Raw genomic sequence first — 17378 nt, forward strand, 5'->3', positions numbered from 1 at the left:
TAGCGTGGAGTGTCATTGAATGGAGTGTTGTAGAGTGAAGTAGAGTGGCCTTGGGTGAAATGGTGCAAAGTACAGTGGTGCAGAGTAGATTGGCATAGAGTGCAGTGGCATTGAGTGCATTGGTTTTGAGTAAAGGGGTGTAGAGTGCATTGGCGTAGAGTGCAGTGATGTAGAGTGCAGTGGCATAGAGTGCACTAGTGTAGAGTAGAGTGGTGCAGAGTATAGTGGAGTGTTACATTGTAGAATGTAGTGGCATGGAGTTCGTTGACATACAGTGAAGCGACTCAGAGTGGAGTGGTGCAGAGTGCTGTGGCGTAGAGTAGATTGCTTCAGAGTAGAGGGAAGTGGTGTAGAGTGGAGTGGTGCATGGTAGGGTGAAGTGGTGCAGGGTAGAGTGGAGTGGTGCAGGGTGCAGTGGAGTAGAGTAGCATGGCCTAGAGTGCAGTGGTGTGGAGTGCAGTGATGCAGAGTAGATTACAGTGGTGTAGAGTGCAGTGGTGTAGACTGCAGTGGCATAGAGGGGAGTGATGCACAGTAGAGTGGCATAGAGTGTAGTGGTGTAGAGTGTATTGGCGTAGAGTGCAGTAGAGTGGTGTAGACATGGGTTGTGCAAAGCAGAGTGCAGTGGCATGGTGAAGTGGCATAGAGTGCAGTGGTGCAGAGTAGAGTTGTGTCGAGTTCAATGGCAGAAAGTGCATTCATACAGAGCTGAGTGTCGCAGAGTACAGTGCCATAAAGTGCATTGCTGTGGAGTGCAGTGGCATAGAGTAGAGTAGTTTAAAGAGCAGTGGTGTAGAGTACATTAGTACAGGGTAGAGCAGAGTGGTGTAGAGTGCAGTGACGTACAGCACAATGGTGTAGAGTGCCGTAGAGTGCAGTGGTGTAGAGAGTTACAGAGTAGAGAATAGTGGAGTAGAGTGTAGTGGTGCAGATTAGTTGGGGTAGAGTGCAGTGGTATTGAATGCATTACTTTTGAGTAAAGTGATGTGAAGTGGTTTAGAGTTGTGTGGCGCAGAGAGCAGTAGTGTACAGTAAAGTGGTGCAGAGCAGAGTGACATGGTGTGGTGCATCGTAAGTTGCAGTGGCACAGAGTGCAGTGGCGTAGAGTAGAGTGGGTCATAGTGGGGTAGTGTGGTGTAGGGTGTAGTGGCATAGAGTTTAGTGGCATAGAGTAGATTGTTTCAGAGTAGAGTGAAGTGATGTAGAGTGTAGTGGTGCAGGGTACAATCCAGTGGCATAGACTAGTGGCATAGGGGGCACTGACATAGAGTGGAGTGGTACAGAGTAGAGTGCATTGACATAGAGTGCAGGTGTGGAGATTGGAGTGGTGTAGAGTGGAATGGTGCAGAGTAGAATGGAGTGGTCTACACTGGTGTGGTGTAGAGTGCAGTGATGAAAATTGAAGTGCTGCATAGTAGATTGCATTTTCATAGAGCAGAGTGGTGCAGGTGTAGAGTAGAGAGGCGTATAGTGAAGTCACACAGAGTGCAGTGTCATAGAATGCAGTGGTGCACAGTAGATTAGAGTGGGCTGGATTAGAGTGTAGTGGGTAGAGTGCAGTGGCATAGAAGGTACTGGTGAAGGGTGAGTTGGTGTAGGGTGCATTAGTGTACTATACGGCAGAGTGGCGTGGAGTGGAGTGGTGCAGAGTCGGGTGCAGTGGCATAGAGTGGAGGGCTGCAGAGTAGAGTGGCACACAGTAGAGTGTAGTAGAGGTCAGTGGTAGAGAGTGCTGTGTTGCAGAGTAGAATGTTGTAGAGTGACATAGAGTGCTTTGGTGTAGAGTGCAGAGAGCTAAAAGTAGAGTGGTGCAGAGTAAAGTGGCGTAGAGAGCAGTGGTGTAGAGTACAGTAGTGCAGAGTAGAATAGAGTGGCGTAGCGTTCAGTGACATAGAGTACAATGGTGTGGGGGAGAGTGGCATAGCGTGTTGCAGAGTAGAGTAAAGTGGAGTACAGTGCAGTGGTGCCGGGTAGATTGGTGTGGAGTGCACTGAAATAGAGTGTGTTGGTTTAGAGTAAATCGGTGTAGAGTGCATTGGCAGAGAATGCAGTGGTGTACAGTGCAGCAGCTTAGAATAGAGTGTCATAGAGTGCAGTACCATAGATTACAGTGGTGCAGAGTGGAGTGGTGCAGGTAGATTGCAGTGGCGTAGAGTGGAGTGGCATACAGTGGAAAGGTGCAGAGTGGAATAGGGTGGTGTAGACTGAAATGGCATACAGTAGATTAATTCAGAGTACAGTGAAGTGGCATAGAGCAGTGCAATAGAGTAAAGTGTTGTAGAGTGTCGTAGAGTGCAGTGGTTAGAGTAGGTCAGAGTCTGGGAGAGTGGATTGGCGTGGTGTGGAGTGATGCAGAGTACCTTGGCCTAGAGTGTAATGGCATAGAGTGCATGGGCATAGAGTGCAGTAGAGTGGCATAGAGTTGAGTGTTGCAGAGTAGAGTGCAGTGGTACAGAGTAGAGTAGCTCAGAGTTCAGTGGTGGAGAGTGCAGTGTTGCAGAGTGGAGTGGTCCAGGGTAGAGTGCAGTGGAGTAGTGTAGAGTGATGCTGTATAGGGTGGCATAGTGTGTAGTGGTGTATAGTGCACTGGTGTAGAGTGGCATAGAATAGTGCAGAGTGGAGTGCAGTGGCATAGAGTACAGTGGTATAGAGTTCAGTGGTAGAGAATCCAGTGTTGCAGAGTAGACTGTCATAGAGTGCAGTATTGTATGAGTGGTATAGAGGGCATTGGCATAGAGTGCAGTGGTGCAGAGTAGAATAGGGTTGAATAGATTGCAGTGGTGTAGAGTGTTGCAGAGTATAGTGGCATAGAGTGCAGTGGTGCAGAGTAGACTGGCGTAGAGTAAATTGGTTTTGGATAAAGTGATGCAGAGTACATTGGCATAGAGTGTGGTGGTTAGAGTACAATGGTGTAGAGTAGAGTGGTGCAGAGTAGAGTAGTGCAGAGTGGAATGGTAGAGTATAGATTGCAGAGGCGTTGAGTGGAGTGGTGCAGAACAGAGTGATAAACAGTGCAGTGGCACTGAATGCAGAGGCATAGAGTAGACTGTTTCAGATTAGAGTGAAGTGGCATAGAGTGGAGTGGTGCACAGCAGAGTGGAGTGGTGCAGGGTAGAGTGTGGTGGCATAGGGTAGAGAGGTGTAGGGGCACTGGTTAAGAGTAGATTAGATTTGAGTAGAGTGTATTGCATAGAGTGCACTGGCGTAGAGTGGAGTGGTCAGAGTAGAGTCCATTGACGAAGAGTGCAGTGACATAGAGTGCAGTGCTGCAGAGTAGAGTGGCATAGAGTGGAGTGGCGTAAAGTACAGTGGTGCAGTGTATAGTGGAGTCGCATAGACTGGAGTGGTGTAGAGTGCAGTGGTGAAAATAACAGTGGTGCTTAGCAGCGTACAGTAGGGTAGAGTGGATTGGCATGGAGTAGGGGGTATAGAGTAGAATAGAGAGGCGCGGCGTGAAGTGGCATAGAGTAGAGTAGTGCAGAGTAGAATGCAGTGATGCCGTGTGGAGTAGCATAGATTGGAGTGCTGTAGTGTGGGGTGGTGCAGAGTAGAGTGCAGTGGTGTGGAGTATGCATTGTATGAAAGTGCATTGCCACTTCAGACAGCACATCTTCAATTGAAATTACTGTTACATTTGCACAAACATACAGTTTTACTGATAAAGGTATACAGTGCACTAATGATAATGTGTAGAAATGTAAACAATGTATTAATTTGTTTTGATCACATTAAAATATTTGTTTCCACCACATTTCAGAATTACAAAAAAATTGACTTTATTTGTGCTTTCCTAATTCTGACATGTTCTGAAATATCTCCACAGTTCATCTACAAGCATTTAAATATTGTTGTGTGCTAGAAAAAAATAACATTGTCCAGCCTTCCTACACCACACCCCCAGTGGCCAGCATGATTAACACATAAATTATTTCACTTTGAAGTCAGAGAAAGAAAAGTAAACATCATGCTCCCTTGGAAAACAAAGCCTGACATTTGACTGCTGTCTTCGGATGCACACTAAATGTGACAAGATAAGAAAAAGATTTGAAGGCCTGTTTACAGAAAGCGAGTACTGGTGGAAGAATACAGTAAATAGGGTATGGGCCATCGAAGGGAAATAAAGCCAGCAAATGGGAAGCAAGCAAATTGTGAGTTACAAACCACAAAGCCGATGGTAAGCAGTGGGCAGAATGCATTCCCAGGGAAGCTTTCCGAATGTCTCCCTGATGTTATTAGCAACCCACATAGCTGTGCTGTCTGGTAGGCTTCGACCTAAAAAAATGAATTTAAAGACTGGAGTAAATACCACCAATAGCCCAAGAAACAGAATACCAGGTTGCCTGACTTAGAGCAAGAATTGGCAAAGCCAATAGGGTTCGCCTACGCAAGCTCTATTGGCTTCGTCAATGTGTTTTTTAGACATGTTGTAAAAGATAGTTTAAAGTAAAAAACAAAATGCTATCATGTGGCCATCGGACATGTTATAGAGCTTTTTAGGTTTTTTTCTGCAGGCATGCGCTTGCAAAATCTTTTGTTGATAACATTTTTTTTAACGGGGCTTAGAGACCACCTATTGCTTACCTGAACTTACCATTGGCTTGCTCCAATTTTGCTCTAATGTACGTGCTTCTGATTTGCCAGCACGTCGTCTGCTTCACTTTCTGCTGTCTTCTTTGCCGTTCATGCCTTTGTGTTGCCTCTGGGTCAAGTACTCCTTATAGTCACTTGCCATTGGACACTGGTCAGTGTCCTTCCTCTGGCTATGACGCTGACTGTACTTCTTTTTCCTTTCTACATGCCGTCTTCTTTCTCCACTGACGTCTTCTTTCTTTGCTGCCATCTTCTCTGTCTCCTTTCTTCACTGCCGTCTTCCTTCTTCTTCACCGCATGCTGTCTTCTTTCTTCGCTGCCCTTCTTCTTTCTTCTTCACTGCATGCCGTCTCCTCTGTCCTCTTTCTTCACTGCCCTTCTTCTTTCTACTTCATCACATGCCGTCTTTGCTGTCTTCTTTCTTTGCTGCCCTTCTTCTTTCTTCGCTGACATCTTCTCTGTCTTATTTCTTCATTGCCGTCTTCTCCACCGCATGCCATCTTCTTTGTCTTCTTTCTTCGCTGCCCTTCTTCTTTCTTCTTCACTGCATTCCATCTTCTCTGTCTTCTTTCTTCGCTGCCGTCTTCTCTGTCTTCTTTCTTCTTCTTCTAACTGGATTATAAATATTAGAAAAATATTATAATAATGCTTCTTTTAAATTTGACAAACCGTTAATAGTTGTTTATGTTGTGATGTATGTTGAATTAATAAACAACAGCATAAACAACTATTAATGGTTTATCAAATTAAAAAGAAAATATTATAACATTTTTCTAATACTTTGTAATCCAGTCAGATAAAAAGCAAAAACAAAGGTGATACCTACTGGCTTTGCCACTGCTTGTTTCCTTCAAGCCATATTGCACCGCACACTATGTTGCAGTGCAATATATCTAAAACACATCAAACAAAGCCAAACAGCATTCATAAGAGCTATTTGGCTTTGTTTAATTTTTTTCCTGGGGTAAGAAGTGATAAGAGGGGGTACGGAGGACCATGAGTGGGGTAAGGAACACAATGGACATGTGGAGGAGTGTTAGGGGACAAGCAACACGAGGGAGATGTTGGGGAGGAGGGAGAGAGCAACAACACCACAAGGGGTGGGGAGAGTATTGGTGGGGGGTCAAGCAACTCAAAGGAGGTGTGGGGATGGAGGGAGGGAGCAGCAACACCACGGAGAGTGGAGGGAGACGGGGGTCAAGCATCCGGAAGGAAGCATGGGGGTGGAGGGAGGGAGCAGCAACATAATGGGGAGGGGCTATGGAAGTAAGCAAAACAAGGGATGTGTGGAGGTGAAGGGAGGGAACAGCAATACACTGGAGAGTGGGCGAGGGAGGTGCAAACATATATTCATTACTGAGGCCTTTTCAAGGGAAACAGCTGAGAGAAAAAACTTTTCTGACCTTGATAGAGGAAATGCACCAGCTGACGATAAGATACAGGATACTACATTTTTGTAAATGCAATGAGAACCTTTAAAACGTGTACAAAATCTGATGGGGATGCAACCTGAATACATGAGAGTGGCAAAGTGTATTCTGCACCAAAACTATGACATCTCCAGATCCATATACGTAGCGCTATCTAAAGCCATCTCAAACACTATCCTGTTTCTGTTAGACCAAACAAAAACATCTCTCCTTACGTTTTCAACTGTGATTCGTTAAAGCTAGAGCGCTCTAAACTCACCATTAAAAACATCAGTGCTATCATATCACTCAAGATCACCGAAGGACAAAACAAGAGAAGTAAATCAATCATGGTAGCTCCTTCCATTTGTGTTTCATAACACTTGGGTCAAAACAAAGGCGATGAAAGAAATGAGTCCCAGAGTTGATCTATCACCATGAACTCATGGTCTTTTACTCATGATCAAACAGCAAATAGAGTGAGCTGTCTTGGCCGTGATGTGCCTCAGCGATCCCCATTCCATTGGTTTTAAAGCCAGAACCTCATAGGTTCATACAGAAGCTTGGCCCTGATGGCCATTCTTCCCATCCCGTGCCCATTACTCCTTTTCGATTTCTTTCCTTCCCCCCAACTTCTCAGCAACAATTTGGAGGTCACTATATGCATAAAGGTGGTGCAGAGGGCAACCCTCTGATGTCTAAAGGAGTTCAAGGGGTGCATGATCTCGGTTCTTCTACCCCTGAGATTCTGGTAAATCAGCAAATAAACATCAAAAACATAAAAAAGTCAAATGTAATTTTTGCACAAATTCTGTAAAAAGGTCCACAGTTTTGGTCAGACATTTCACAGTCTCTTGCCAATTACTTTCTTTCTTTGGCCGATGAACAGATGAGGTTCCCTTCAGTGCATGTGTTGCTAGCTTCTACACTAGATCCCACATTTATGTTCTTTTGACGCAGGGCAGCGCAGCAAGTCACCTCGCTGTGCTGGCCTGTGTCAAAGGGAAAGGACAGGAATGCAGCATATTAAAGCAATACAGTGCATTCCTCTCCATTCCCACTGCGCTGGTGCTGTGTTGACAGCCTAGTGCCAACGCAGGCACACTTGCACCATGGTGCAAGGGTGTCTGCGTTGTAGGCAGAATTGTTTTTGTGCAGGAAGGGACCACCTTCCTGCACAAAAAGTATCCTGGGAGACTTTTATCTTTATATGTGTGCTTCAGAATGAAGCACACATAGAGAGGAAAACACTAGGATAAATAAAGATATTTCTCCTCATTGTGCCTCCCCTGAAGAGGCGTAAGGTTTTGGCACAGCCCCAAGTTTACAAGCTCTTGTAAATCTGGGGATGCGTCAAAATCCATGGGTGTTGCGTGGGCACATTCACTGCAACTCCGACATTTGATGACAAACATGTTCTTTGTCTTTCATTCATATTGGAGCAGCAGTCCTGGATCAAAGCTCTAAGAGCCCATTCAGCTATTAGCTTTCAATATACAACACACAGGTGCTTTCTTGAGACTTATATGTGCCTTTTGCAGCCCGCCTGTGTCACAGTCACACCACCTAGCCATACTTATGAATCCATTGTTCAGATGTATGTCATCTCTCTGGTCTGTCCCATCTATGCTCTTTCAGCTCTGAGGTCAACGCAGAGACTGAAGCTCTGACACACTGAGTCCATAGAGGAGCTTCTTGAAGTCTCTGTGAACACTCTGCAGGTCAATGCACATCTTGCACTTTACGGCAGCCATCACCTGGTATAGGACCGCTGCCATTTGTAGATCTGATGAATGCTGTGGGTGCAGATTGGCTCCTGTCTGCACACACCAGTCCCAGCTGCTGCCTTGTGTGAAGCCCCAGGATCTGCCCCCTTTCTGTCGGCCAACCCCTTATGTTTTTCCTCCATCACAAAAAAGTCCACTGTGGACTTGAAGAACTCCAGCAAAGCTTCATGGCTCCAGGGAGCACCTGTCTGCCCAGCTCCCCAAAATCCACAGTGTCCTCCGTGCTGTGTCAGGAGCAAGAAGAGATGAGGGTTTGTCTCGAACAGACCAACGGGTAAAGTGCTGACGGGGTGTCCTCGGATGGGGTCATCTTGACTACAGATGCAGAGGACTGGGGTGGCCACCTCATCCACATCTCGAAGTGGGTCATTTCGTTCCCAGTATGACTCCCAGGAACTAGTGCTAGTCCCAGTTTGGCAGAACAAGGACTCTTCCAGCTCCTTGAGAGAACTACTTCTAAGCACCTTCTCCATGCTTATTGCCTCCCCGAGTGCAGTAACATACCTGCAAAGCAGAGAAAAAGTGGTGAGGGGGTCATACAAGAAGTAGGAGAGACCAGAAACTATGTGCACAAGATGAAATACTATATAAAATGTAAACAACCGAAAAGAGGCCTTGAATGATTCTGAAAGGTTTAGAGAGGCCACAACATCACCAGCAAGAAACAAAAAGAGGCCACAATGCAAAGAAAGATAGGGCAAAGGAAGTACGAAAACAAGAAAGGACAAAGAGAAGGAAGTAATAGTTCACAATGGGCTTTTCTAAGGAAGAGAAAGGGAGGCCACAAGTTCCTTTCACATGACCAAAGAAATAAAGAAACCAAAAGACTTGTGCAAGAGGAAATGAGAGCCCACAATAGACGTAAACAACGGCTTGTACAGGGAGGGAAGGGAGGTTACAGAATGTTTGCACAATGAGGGACACAGAGAAGGAGGCGTAGGCCACTGAGAACTTTTTCAAGGAGATCAAGGAGTGTGAGGAGGAGGAGGCACAGGAAATAAAAGACCTTTACAAGAGGGAGACCACATTTGAGTTGGACAAGCATGCAGGTGTAGTGGGATTGCTTTAGACTTGTACAAGAAGGAAAGTGTGGCCGCTAAGACAAACAAGAAGTAAAAAGAGAGAGCGGGCACTATGCATGTACAAGGAGTATAAATTGGTAATCCAAGACTTGCCAAAGAGAACAAACAAGCTGCAAAAGACTGGACTATGGAAAAAAAAACAGACGAGACAGCAAGTGTGAAGAGAGCAAGGAAAGTAGGAACAAGACACTGCCACAAGGAGAGAGGACACCACGTGTATACATAGAGAGGGAAGATGTCACGACCATTTTTAATCTTTTTTGGGGTTCCTGATTGGACTCTGGCTTGGGTAGAGGGTCGTTGGGCAAGCACCAGTGCTGGACTAAACCCTGTGGGGGCCCCTAGGCAGTCAACAATGATCTCCTAATATGTTTAATTTTACCATCCAACAATTTTAATAAACCAATTTTATTACACAAAACTAAACATTCCACATACGTAGTTTGCACCAAATTTTTTTGCAAGCTGACAGAAGATGATGTTTTAAGAGACAAACTTTTATGTGAATCTGATGTCTACGGTTTATGTACTTTAAGTTGTTAATGAGTACTTTACATTAATACAGTATTTTCTCTATAGAGTCATTAATATAAAGTTTTTGTTTCTTTGAGTTGATTAATTTTTTTCTATCTTTCGGAAACAATTTAAGACAGCTTAATTGTAATTTTCTTTCAAGAGCAAATCAATATTATTCTGATCTGTTGCTGCAGGGCCCCTAAAAGGAGTGTTGCCCATAGGCCAGGGCCTACTTTGCCTATTTGGTAATCTGGCACTGGCGGGCACTTTGCGTGCAGCGATCTGCAGTATATTTCTTGGGTCTCCATGCATGCGTGCGGCTACTCCGACTGAACTGGCTTCATCAACGCGGTAGGTGTGTCCCTCTTGCACTTGATGGCAAAGTAAGCCTTTTATGCAAAAATTAAAAAAATTGATATTGCTGAGCGTTCCAACTCTTGTTATGTATAAGCAGCCTGAAACACCGATCGTAGGACGGATAAAGTAATGGCCCTTTGCTTGGATCAGCGATTCTGCTGGCCAGTGGTAACTTTTGGGTCACATAGGTTTTTTGATCTCTGGGGTGTTTGCACTCAAGTTTTTCTCCTGTATTAGATCGATGTTTCTGTGTTGCTTGTGTCCACACCGCTCTGGGTGCGTGTGAAGGGAAGCATGTCTAGTGTATACCATATAGGACTTTAAAAATATTTTCTATGGTGCATCAAGTTGGCTACCGATAAAGCACAAGGTCTTCTAGTTTTGAGCATCTATAGCACTACGATGCACGAATACACAAGTATTGCATGTGACTACCTTTTGAACATCATGCTGTGTTTAGGTTTTGCACACTATATTACGATAATTTAGGTGCCAGAACTATTGGCCTGGATTAGAGATTCATTTCAGGTTTTTAACGGTATCTCTACATATTAAATGGTCATTAGACAAACCACAGTTTTTTACTTTGCTTTCTTTCCCATAATGTAAGTCTTATTGTGACGAGATAAGAAGTTGGTTGATACATTTCTCTGACCTAGGACATTTATGGTTATTGGTAAGGTTAACACGTATACAGATGTTTAACAGTAGACCACTAAGTTGCTTAGTACCAACTTCAACAGAGATATTGTGTGTTTGTGTCGTTATAGGTGCTATTTGTCCGGATGAAGACCCTGAGAAAATTAGACCAATAAAGGGGTCGAATTGTCAATGCTAAAGCATATAGACACACGTTTACTGGCAGTGTACTACAAATTTTAGTCGGTTTTGGACTAAACTTACTTAGTGAGCATGCCTCTATGTGTTAATCTTACATTTGTTTGTTATCACTTATTGCACACTTTTTCTCACTTTTTTCACAATTCACTGCATCTTTCACTGGAGCAGAATCTTTATGATGAGGAAGCTCATTTATATCACTGTGTTATATGTTTATGAGCAATCTCATTAAATCATGTAACTGATAATCATTATTGGTTGCTTGATGAGCTTTGCCTAGGAAACACAGGGCAATTTAGCTTCCTCACAAGGAACCACTGTTTACTGATATACCTCTAAAGTAAGGCAAAGAGTGATTTATGGATGCCTTGTCTTTGTTTACAATGTAGTAGTTAGAGGGACTGAAATGGCTGTGGTAATGCAGGTTATCAGACTATCTCCTATCACCCATTCTTCCAGTCCCACTCTGACAAAGGGAGTGTGGTGCTATTACCAAATCTATTGTGAACTGTATTGCAAAGTGGACAGAAATAAATGGGTAAACAAATCCCCAATTGAGAAGAAAGCCATGATTTTTTGGCAGAAGTACATTAATTTTTCAGATTTCACTTTTGCTATTCACATTTTTATGCGGTGCCCACCATTGGTATGGCTCTGTAGCACATTCTCAATCTACGCACTTTTCTGTTTACATCTGGGAAGGCTATCAGTCGCACAGGGGATCAATAGTTTGATAGCATGCATTTTGTCGCTGGGCGGTTGTGTGCTTTTAGTTAATATACAATAAAAAAACTGAATGGGTTCTAAACATCAGACATGTGGAGCTCAGCGAGTTCAACCTAAACAGCTCTTCCTTCTCAGCCCGCCCATTGCCTTACCTTGTACTCCCACATGCCTCCATACATCATAACCCTAACATTAATACACTGCCTCACACAATACATTGACTCTTTGCCCCATCGTTTCTTTTGCAGAGTCATGTAGCCATTTTAGTTATAGTTCCATGCACGTTATTTTAGCACACTAGGCCTGCTGCTGTGCACTTTAACCTAGATATATTTTATTCAGCTTTGTTTATTATTTTAGCAATAGCCACACTTGCGGTCTATTTCTCTCTATCTAGCCGTTCTTTGCCTAGGCCAGCACTACGTTCTTAAACAAGACACTCTTGTTCACTCTGTGCTTCCCTCAAGGCTGCAGTAAGATATGTTGCCGGTAAAACGTGGTAACACTTTGTCTCTGGTATTTATAGAAACATACACATCCTTACGTAGGGACATTTTCTCAGAACATCAGCTGTTTTATTATAAAAACACTTCCCTGTCCCACACACGTTAGAGGGAGATTCCAGCCAGATGACCATGACTGTATGCTGATTGCTGCACACTTCGCTGCAGCTGCCTATGCAGACTTCAGGCCTTTGCTCAGGTATGGGGGATGATGTCTTCCCAGGAGAACCTGAAGGGCAGAACTAGAGCTTAACATGCTGTGCTCTAATATAGCCTAGGTAGAAATTAGTCTATTGACTCTAGTGACAATATGGTAACGTTATTTCTATGCTTTAATCTCCTTGTCACAATACTAATACTGTCTAGCTTTATCGTCCTGGTTATTGCAGTACAAGCTTTATTGTCTACGATGCAGTTGCTTCATTAAAACCCTATTGAAAAATATACTGCCTCTGCTTGTCCTTGTATATGTGAGACTAATGTAACTGAGAGAAACGGATGAGATCTGAGTGACCACTATTTCCCTGAAGAGTCACTTTTGTCATGCGCTCGGCTGCCCAATTGTCCCTGCTCTTGGGTAGAGATGAGGCACTGCTAGTTAGCCAGAGCAAAACCTGGATTGGGGTGACAGGTGTCACCTGTAGTGGGTTAGACTCAGTCTCCCACACAGCAGGCGATTCTGCCGCTCAAATGCAGTAGTCTCATTAGAATAATGAGAGCCATCACAACATGGCGCCGCCAACGTTTGGTCAGGCTCTGATGTTCAGGTCCTCCTGAGTATCTCTGTCTCACTACATACAAAGACACCTCAGTACTATATACGGAGACGTCCTTGGTATTGAGACTTTTTCTCTTTAGGTAAGTAGGGTGTACCTAACTAACACTGTAGGTTGTTCAAGCTTGAACCATTAAAAGGATAATCCCCAGTTGGTGTGCTTATCTCTGAACAAATTTACCATTCATTATGGCGAATCCACAACAGGTAGAAATTGCAGTCAATATGAGACCAACACTTACTGCACATTTACTGGCATATGGCCTAATGGCACAGGGGGGTCCAGTCACTTTTGTTGTTGACACTCACCCAGCCTATAGAACAGAACTTTTTTATTCTTGGGTCACATTTCCAGCAGTTGATGGGAACACCAATACATTTTATCATTATACACCTGCAAACGTACCTGCACAATACAGAGCATATGCATATTTAGAAATACCTCTATCTTATCAAGAACAGAATAATTGGCTTGATGGCGCCCTACCCCACACAATTTTACACATTAGGCAAAGTCCTTTAAGTAATGATAGTCCTACCTGGCTCTTATTGGCTACTTATGCACCACATCCTGCTGCAACGAACCTAACGGTTGCTGAAGTCCGTCACTTATACGCTGATTTGACGGCAATATACAGACGTTTAGTACAGTTTGTAATGCAAACATTAAACACAAACCCAGCATGTGCTGCTCCAGCGCAACCACATGCACTAACGCCACGTATTTACCCTGCGACTGTACATTCGATTATGGGTAAAGTATCCGACAAATGAGAAGAAATTCCGTACTGGTTAGCTAAAAAAATTAATTCCCCATATGGGACCTCAGGATAAACATAGAATATTAACTATGTGCTTCCCACTGTGGATAACTGTAATACATGGTGCACGGTATTTGCCACGCTTTATACTACCGCACATGGTACGCCGACACTTGCCAATTTACTCAAGATGAATACTGGGCTGCCCCAGCGCTGGACTTGGGGATGCAATGAATGGGTACTTTCGCCACATTATCCTCAATTATATTAAGTAACCTTAAAGGAGAAGCAGTTGCACAAGCAGTGCGCATGGGGCTCCGAGCCGTTCCTCCACAGGATCAAGAACATGAGCTGCCAAAGATTATCACGTAGAGCTACTCTAGCATTGGTCGGGATAGTCTGGGGCCAGACCAACAAAACCACAATTTCAAGATAAATCTAACAAAGATTCTACCAAACAAGCTCCTGAGGGTACTAAAAAACGCTGGCATAAAAAATAACAAACACCTAAAAAAGAAAGGGGAGAATCTCCACATACGGAGACCCTACAGTATAGATATAATCTCAGAAATAGAGATAATATAAAAACACCTGACAGATATCAATATACTGAAACACGCCAATCTCATTCCTTTTAGGACTCATTGGAAAAATGGAGTGAGAGAGGGGGGCGGTCAGAGCAAAGAATTGAGTACGTGAAACCGAGACGGGAATTACAACGTTCAACAGAAGTTTCTGTTAAAAAAGAAGAGAAACTTCCCCAACAAAAACCACAATTCAAAAAGAAAAAGGTGGCAGCAGTTGCAGTTTGACATGCCACTCAAGAAGAGGGCTCTCTTGAAGAACAAGAAGTGGACACTAGCGCTATTAGACAGCGCAGCAGAAGTCACAATAGTTTGCCGGAATCTTCTACAGCATCTGGAGGTGAATGCAACTGATGACAAGTAGTAACTGCAGACATGCATGTCTCCACGCCTGATAGGGTGTGCAAAGGAAACGCTACAGTTAGAAGGAGACATAGAGCGCACAATAGATGCAATCTTTTGGGACCGCGTTGTAAACATATATGATATTCTATTGGCTGAAAAGGATTGGCCACCTGAATTTGTCCGTACTTGCCCATATGGGAAAGCTGTTATCAAACCTTTCTCGCCCCTTGTTTCATAGAAGCTCAGAGAATCCTACGCCATCGATTGGGCATTGGCGCAGGCACCTGGGTGGCATTAAAATTCCCCCTTCCATGTAATCCCTATAAAAAATCAACCCCAACCACAACTCCAGTATCCCATAAAACATGATGCTAAAGCACCCGTGAGGGAAATCCTAACACAACTGGAGTATCAGGGCGTAATGGAACCCTGTGTCCCACCAATGAATAATCCATTATTCCCAGTAGCTAAACTGGACCATTCGTACAGAATAGTCTTACACTACAGACATTTAAACAGTCATACATGCACATACATTATACAAAACTCACATAGCACAGCACTCATGAACAACATAGTGCGCAAAAAAAAAACAACACTGGACATTTGTGATAGTTTCTTCTGCCAAAATATAGCACCTGAGAGTTGAGATTTAACTAGTTTCAGCGTACTAGGCTCCCAGAAAAAATTCAGTTTTTTACCCCATGGGTACAAGAACAGACCAGGGCTGTTTGCGGTTCATGTGACTTCAACATTGCACAACACTGACCCAGAAGCATTGTCCTATGTAGATGATATCTATCTCACGGATGATGAATTGCTGCAATATTTAAGACGGGTAGACCACATTGTTGTGGGATTTGCCGAGTTTGGCTACAAATTCAACAAAAAAAAACAAAAATAGCCTTCCTTAGTGTCCTATTTCTGGGATTCGAGCTATCAAGTGAAGGAAAGAGCTCAGCGCCACAATTCTTGGAAAAATGTGCACAGTTACAACCTCCAAATACTATTAAAAAACTCCAATCTCTATTGGGTTTTCTAAATTTTGGCAGAACCTACATTCCTGATTATGCATCACGCATAAAACCTTTATATGACTTAATGGGGGTGATTCTCACCCCGGCGGTCTTCGACCGCCGGGGCGAGGGTCGGTGGGAGCACCGCCGACAGGCCGGCGGTGCCCCGCAGGGCATTCTGACCACGGCGCTTTGGCCGCGGTCAGAAAGGGTAAACCGGCGGTCTCCCGCCGGTTTACCACTGCCCTTAGAATCCCTGCGCCGCCATGGGGGATTCTGACCCCCCCTACCGCCATCATGTTCATGGCGGGAAAGCCGCCATGAACAGGATGGCGGTAGGGGGGGTCGCGGGGCCCCTGGGGGCCCCTGCCGTGCCCATGCCAATGGCATGGGCACGGCAGGGGCCCCCGTAAGAGGGCCCCGCAAAGTATTTCAGTGTCTGCCTTGCAGACACTGAAATACGCGACGGGTGCCACTGCACCCGTCGCACCTTCCCACTCCGCCGGCTCGATTACGAGCCGGCATCCTCGTGGGAAGGGAGTTTTTCCCTGGGCTGGCGGGCGGTCTTTTGGAGACCGCCCGCCAGCCCAGGGAAAAACTCATAATACCCTCCGCGGTCTTCTGACCGCGGAGCGGTATTATGGGGGTGGAATTCCGGCAGGCGGCCTCCGCCGCCCGCCGGAATTAGAATCAGGCCCAATATGTCCTGACTTTTCGAATACATTTTGGACAGTCAAACACACACACACATTCTCAGAGCTTTGCAAACAGACATGCTTGCAGCAGAACACATACACACAAGGGACAACAAAACACATCTGGTCATCAGAAGAATTGCTGGTGCCATTGGTTTCACCTATGTAACTTTCAATGAGGGTAAGACAGTCCCGATTGCATACAAATCACATTTGTATTCAGCAGAAGAACAACGCTTTGCTCCCACTGAGAAAATTCTCACTGCTGTTCAGATGGCCGTCATTAAAGAAAGACCTGTAGCCCAAGGCAAAAGCATTATTGTTGTATCTCCAATCGCAGCCCTTGAGGCTGTTACTAAAGCCAGCGTTCCAAACGTCAAACCATTACATCTACATTGGATTCAATGGCAAGAGTCTTTGACAGCCACTGATGTAGACTACATTTTCAACCCAAAATTACAAACTCAATAATTTTTTCAATATGAACTCGAATACCCACTTCCAGGAAACAGACTGCCTCAGGGGTGTGGAATTGATTAAAATATCTACTTGTCCAGGGGACAGGTTGCTTCTCAAATCTACTTGTCCTGTAAAAAGATCTACTTGTCCCTTTGGTGCCATGTAGTGTGGCGACAAATTATGGCAGCAATTAATAGCCTCTCTGATTATGCCAGGGCTACTACCATAGTAGGGCTTGAATACTTGGAGTTTCAATCCCTACTGTAGCAATTTCCTTATTTTGCCACCTTTCTGCAGATCTGCATTCTGGGGCTGGAGGAAGCAGTAAGCAATAGTTCCAGGGCTGGAATGCCTTTGAGTCTGCAAACCTACTAACCTGCATATTTTAAAGATTTTTACCAGCTTCTCTCTAATATTTTCCCATAATAAGAAAGGTAGGACATTTACTCCTGACAATGGCAGAATTATAACTTCTTCCAGGGTTGGGAAGAAAGTGGCTGGAGGGAAAATGAACTTGCAAATGCTCAATAGATTTTCACATGAGCAAATCTACACATCGTATTTACCCATGCTAAAATACAGTTCACAAATATTTTTTAGGGGTACGACATATACCATGGGTGCACTTTTGTGACTTTCTTTAAGAATTTGGGGCCACATGTAGGTAGGTTCAGATTTGTGACCTGCAAATTGCGAGTCGCAAATCCGAATGTAGGATGGTGCCCTTGACACCATCTGTGATTCGCAAGGGCTTCGCAAATGCCCACCTCATGAATAATCATGAGGTGGGTCGCAATTTGCGACCCCCTCGTGAATGGTGGCCTGCTGGAGACAGCAGACCACCATGTCTGTGACTGCTTTTCAATAAAGCAGTTTTTTTTTTTGTTTTTTTTGTAATGCAGCCCGTTTTCCTTAAAGGAAAACGAGATGCAT

The 17378-nt window shown here is 44.4% G+C and overlaps 1 protein-coding gene across 1 annotated transcript in view; it reads right to left on the bottom strand.

Moving 5' to 3' along the window:
• Positions 1–3792: 3792 nt before the first annotated feature.
• The window catches only part of LOC138285765 (protein ABHD15-like), a 40840-nt gene continuing 27254 nt past the window's right edge, over positions 3793–17378 (bottom strand). Inside the window, exon 3 of the mRNA XM_069226122.1 lies at positions 3793–8290. Coding sequence (XP_069082223.1) covers positions 7753–8290 — 538 coding nt within the window. The 3' untranslated portion in view covers positions 3793–7752. The remainder of the gene's footprint in view (positions 8291–17378) is intronic.

This window comes from Pleurodeles waltl, chromosome 3_1 (assembly GCF_031143425.1).
Source record: "Pleurodeles waltl isolate 20211129_DDA chromosome 3_1, aPleWal1.hap1.20221129, whole genome shotgun sequence".
NCBI classification, from domain to species: domain Eukaryota; kingdom Metazoa; phylum Chordata; class Amphibia; order Caudata; family Salamandridae; genus Pleurodeles; species Pleurodeles waltl.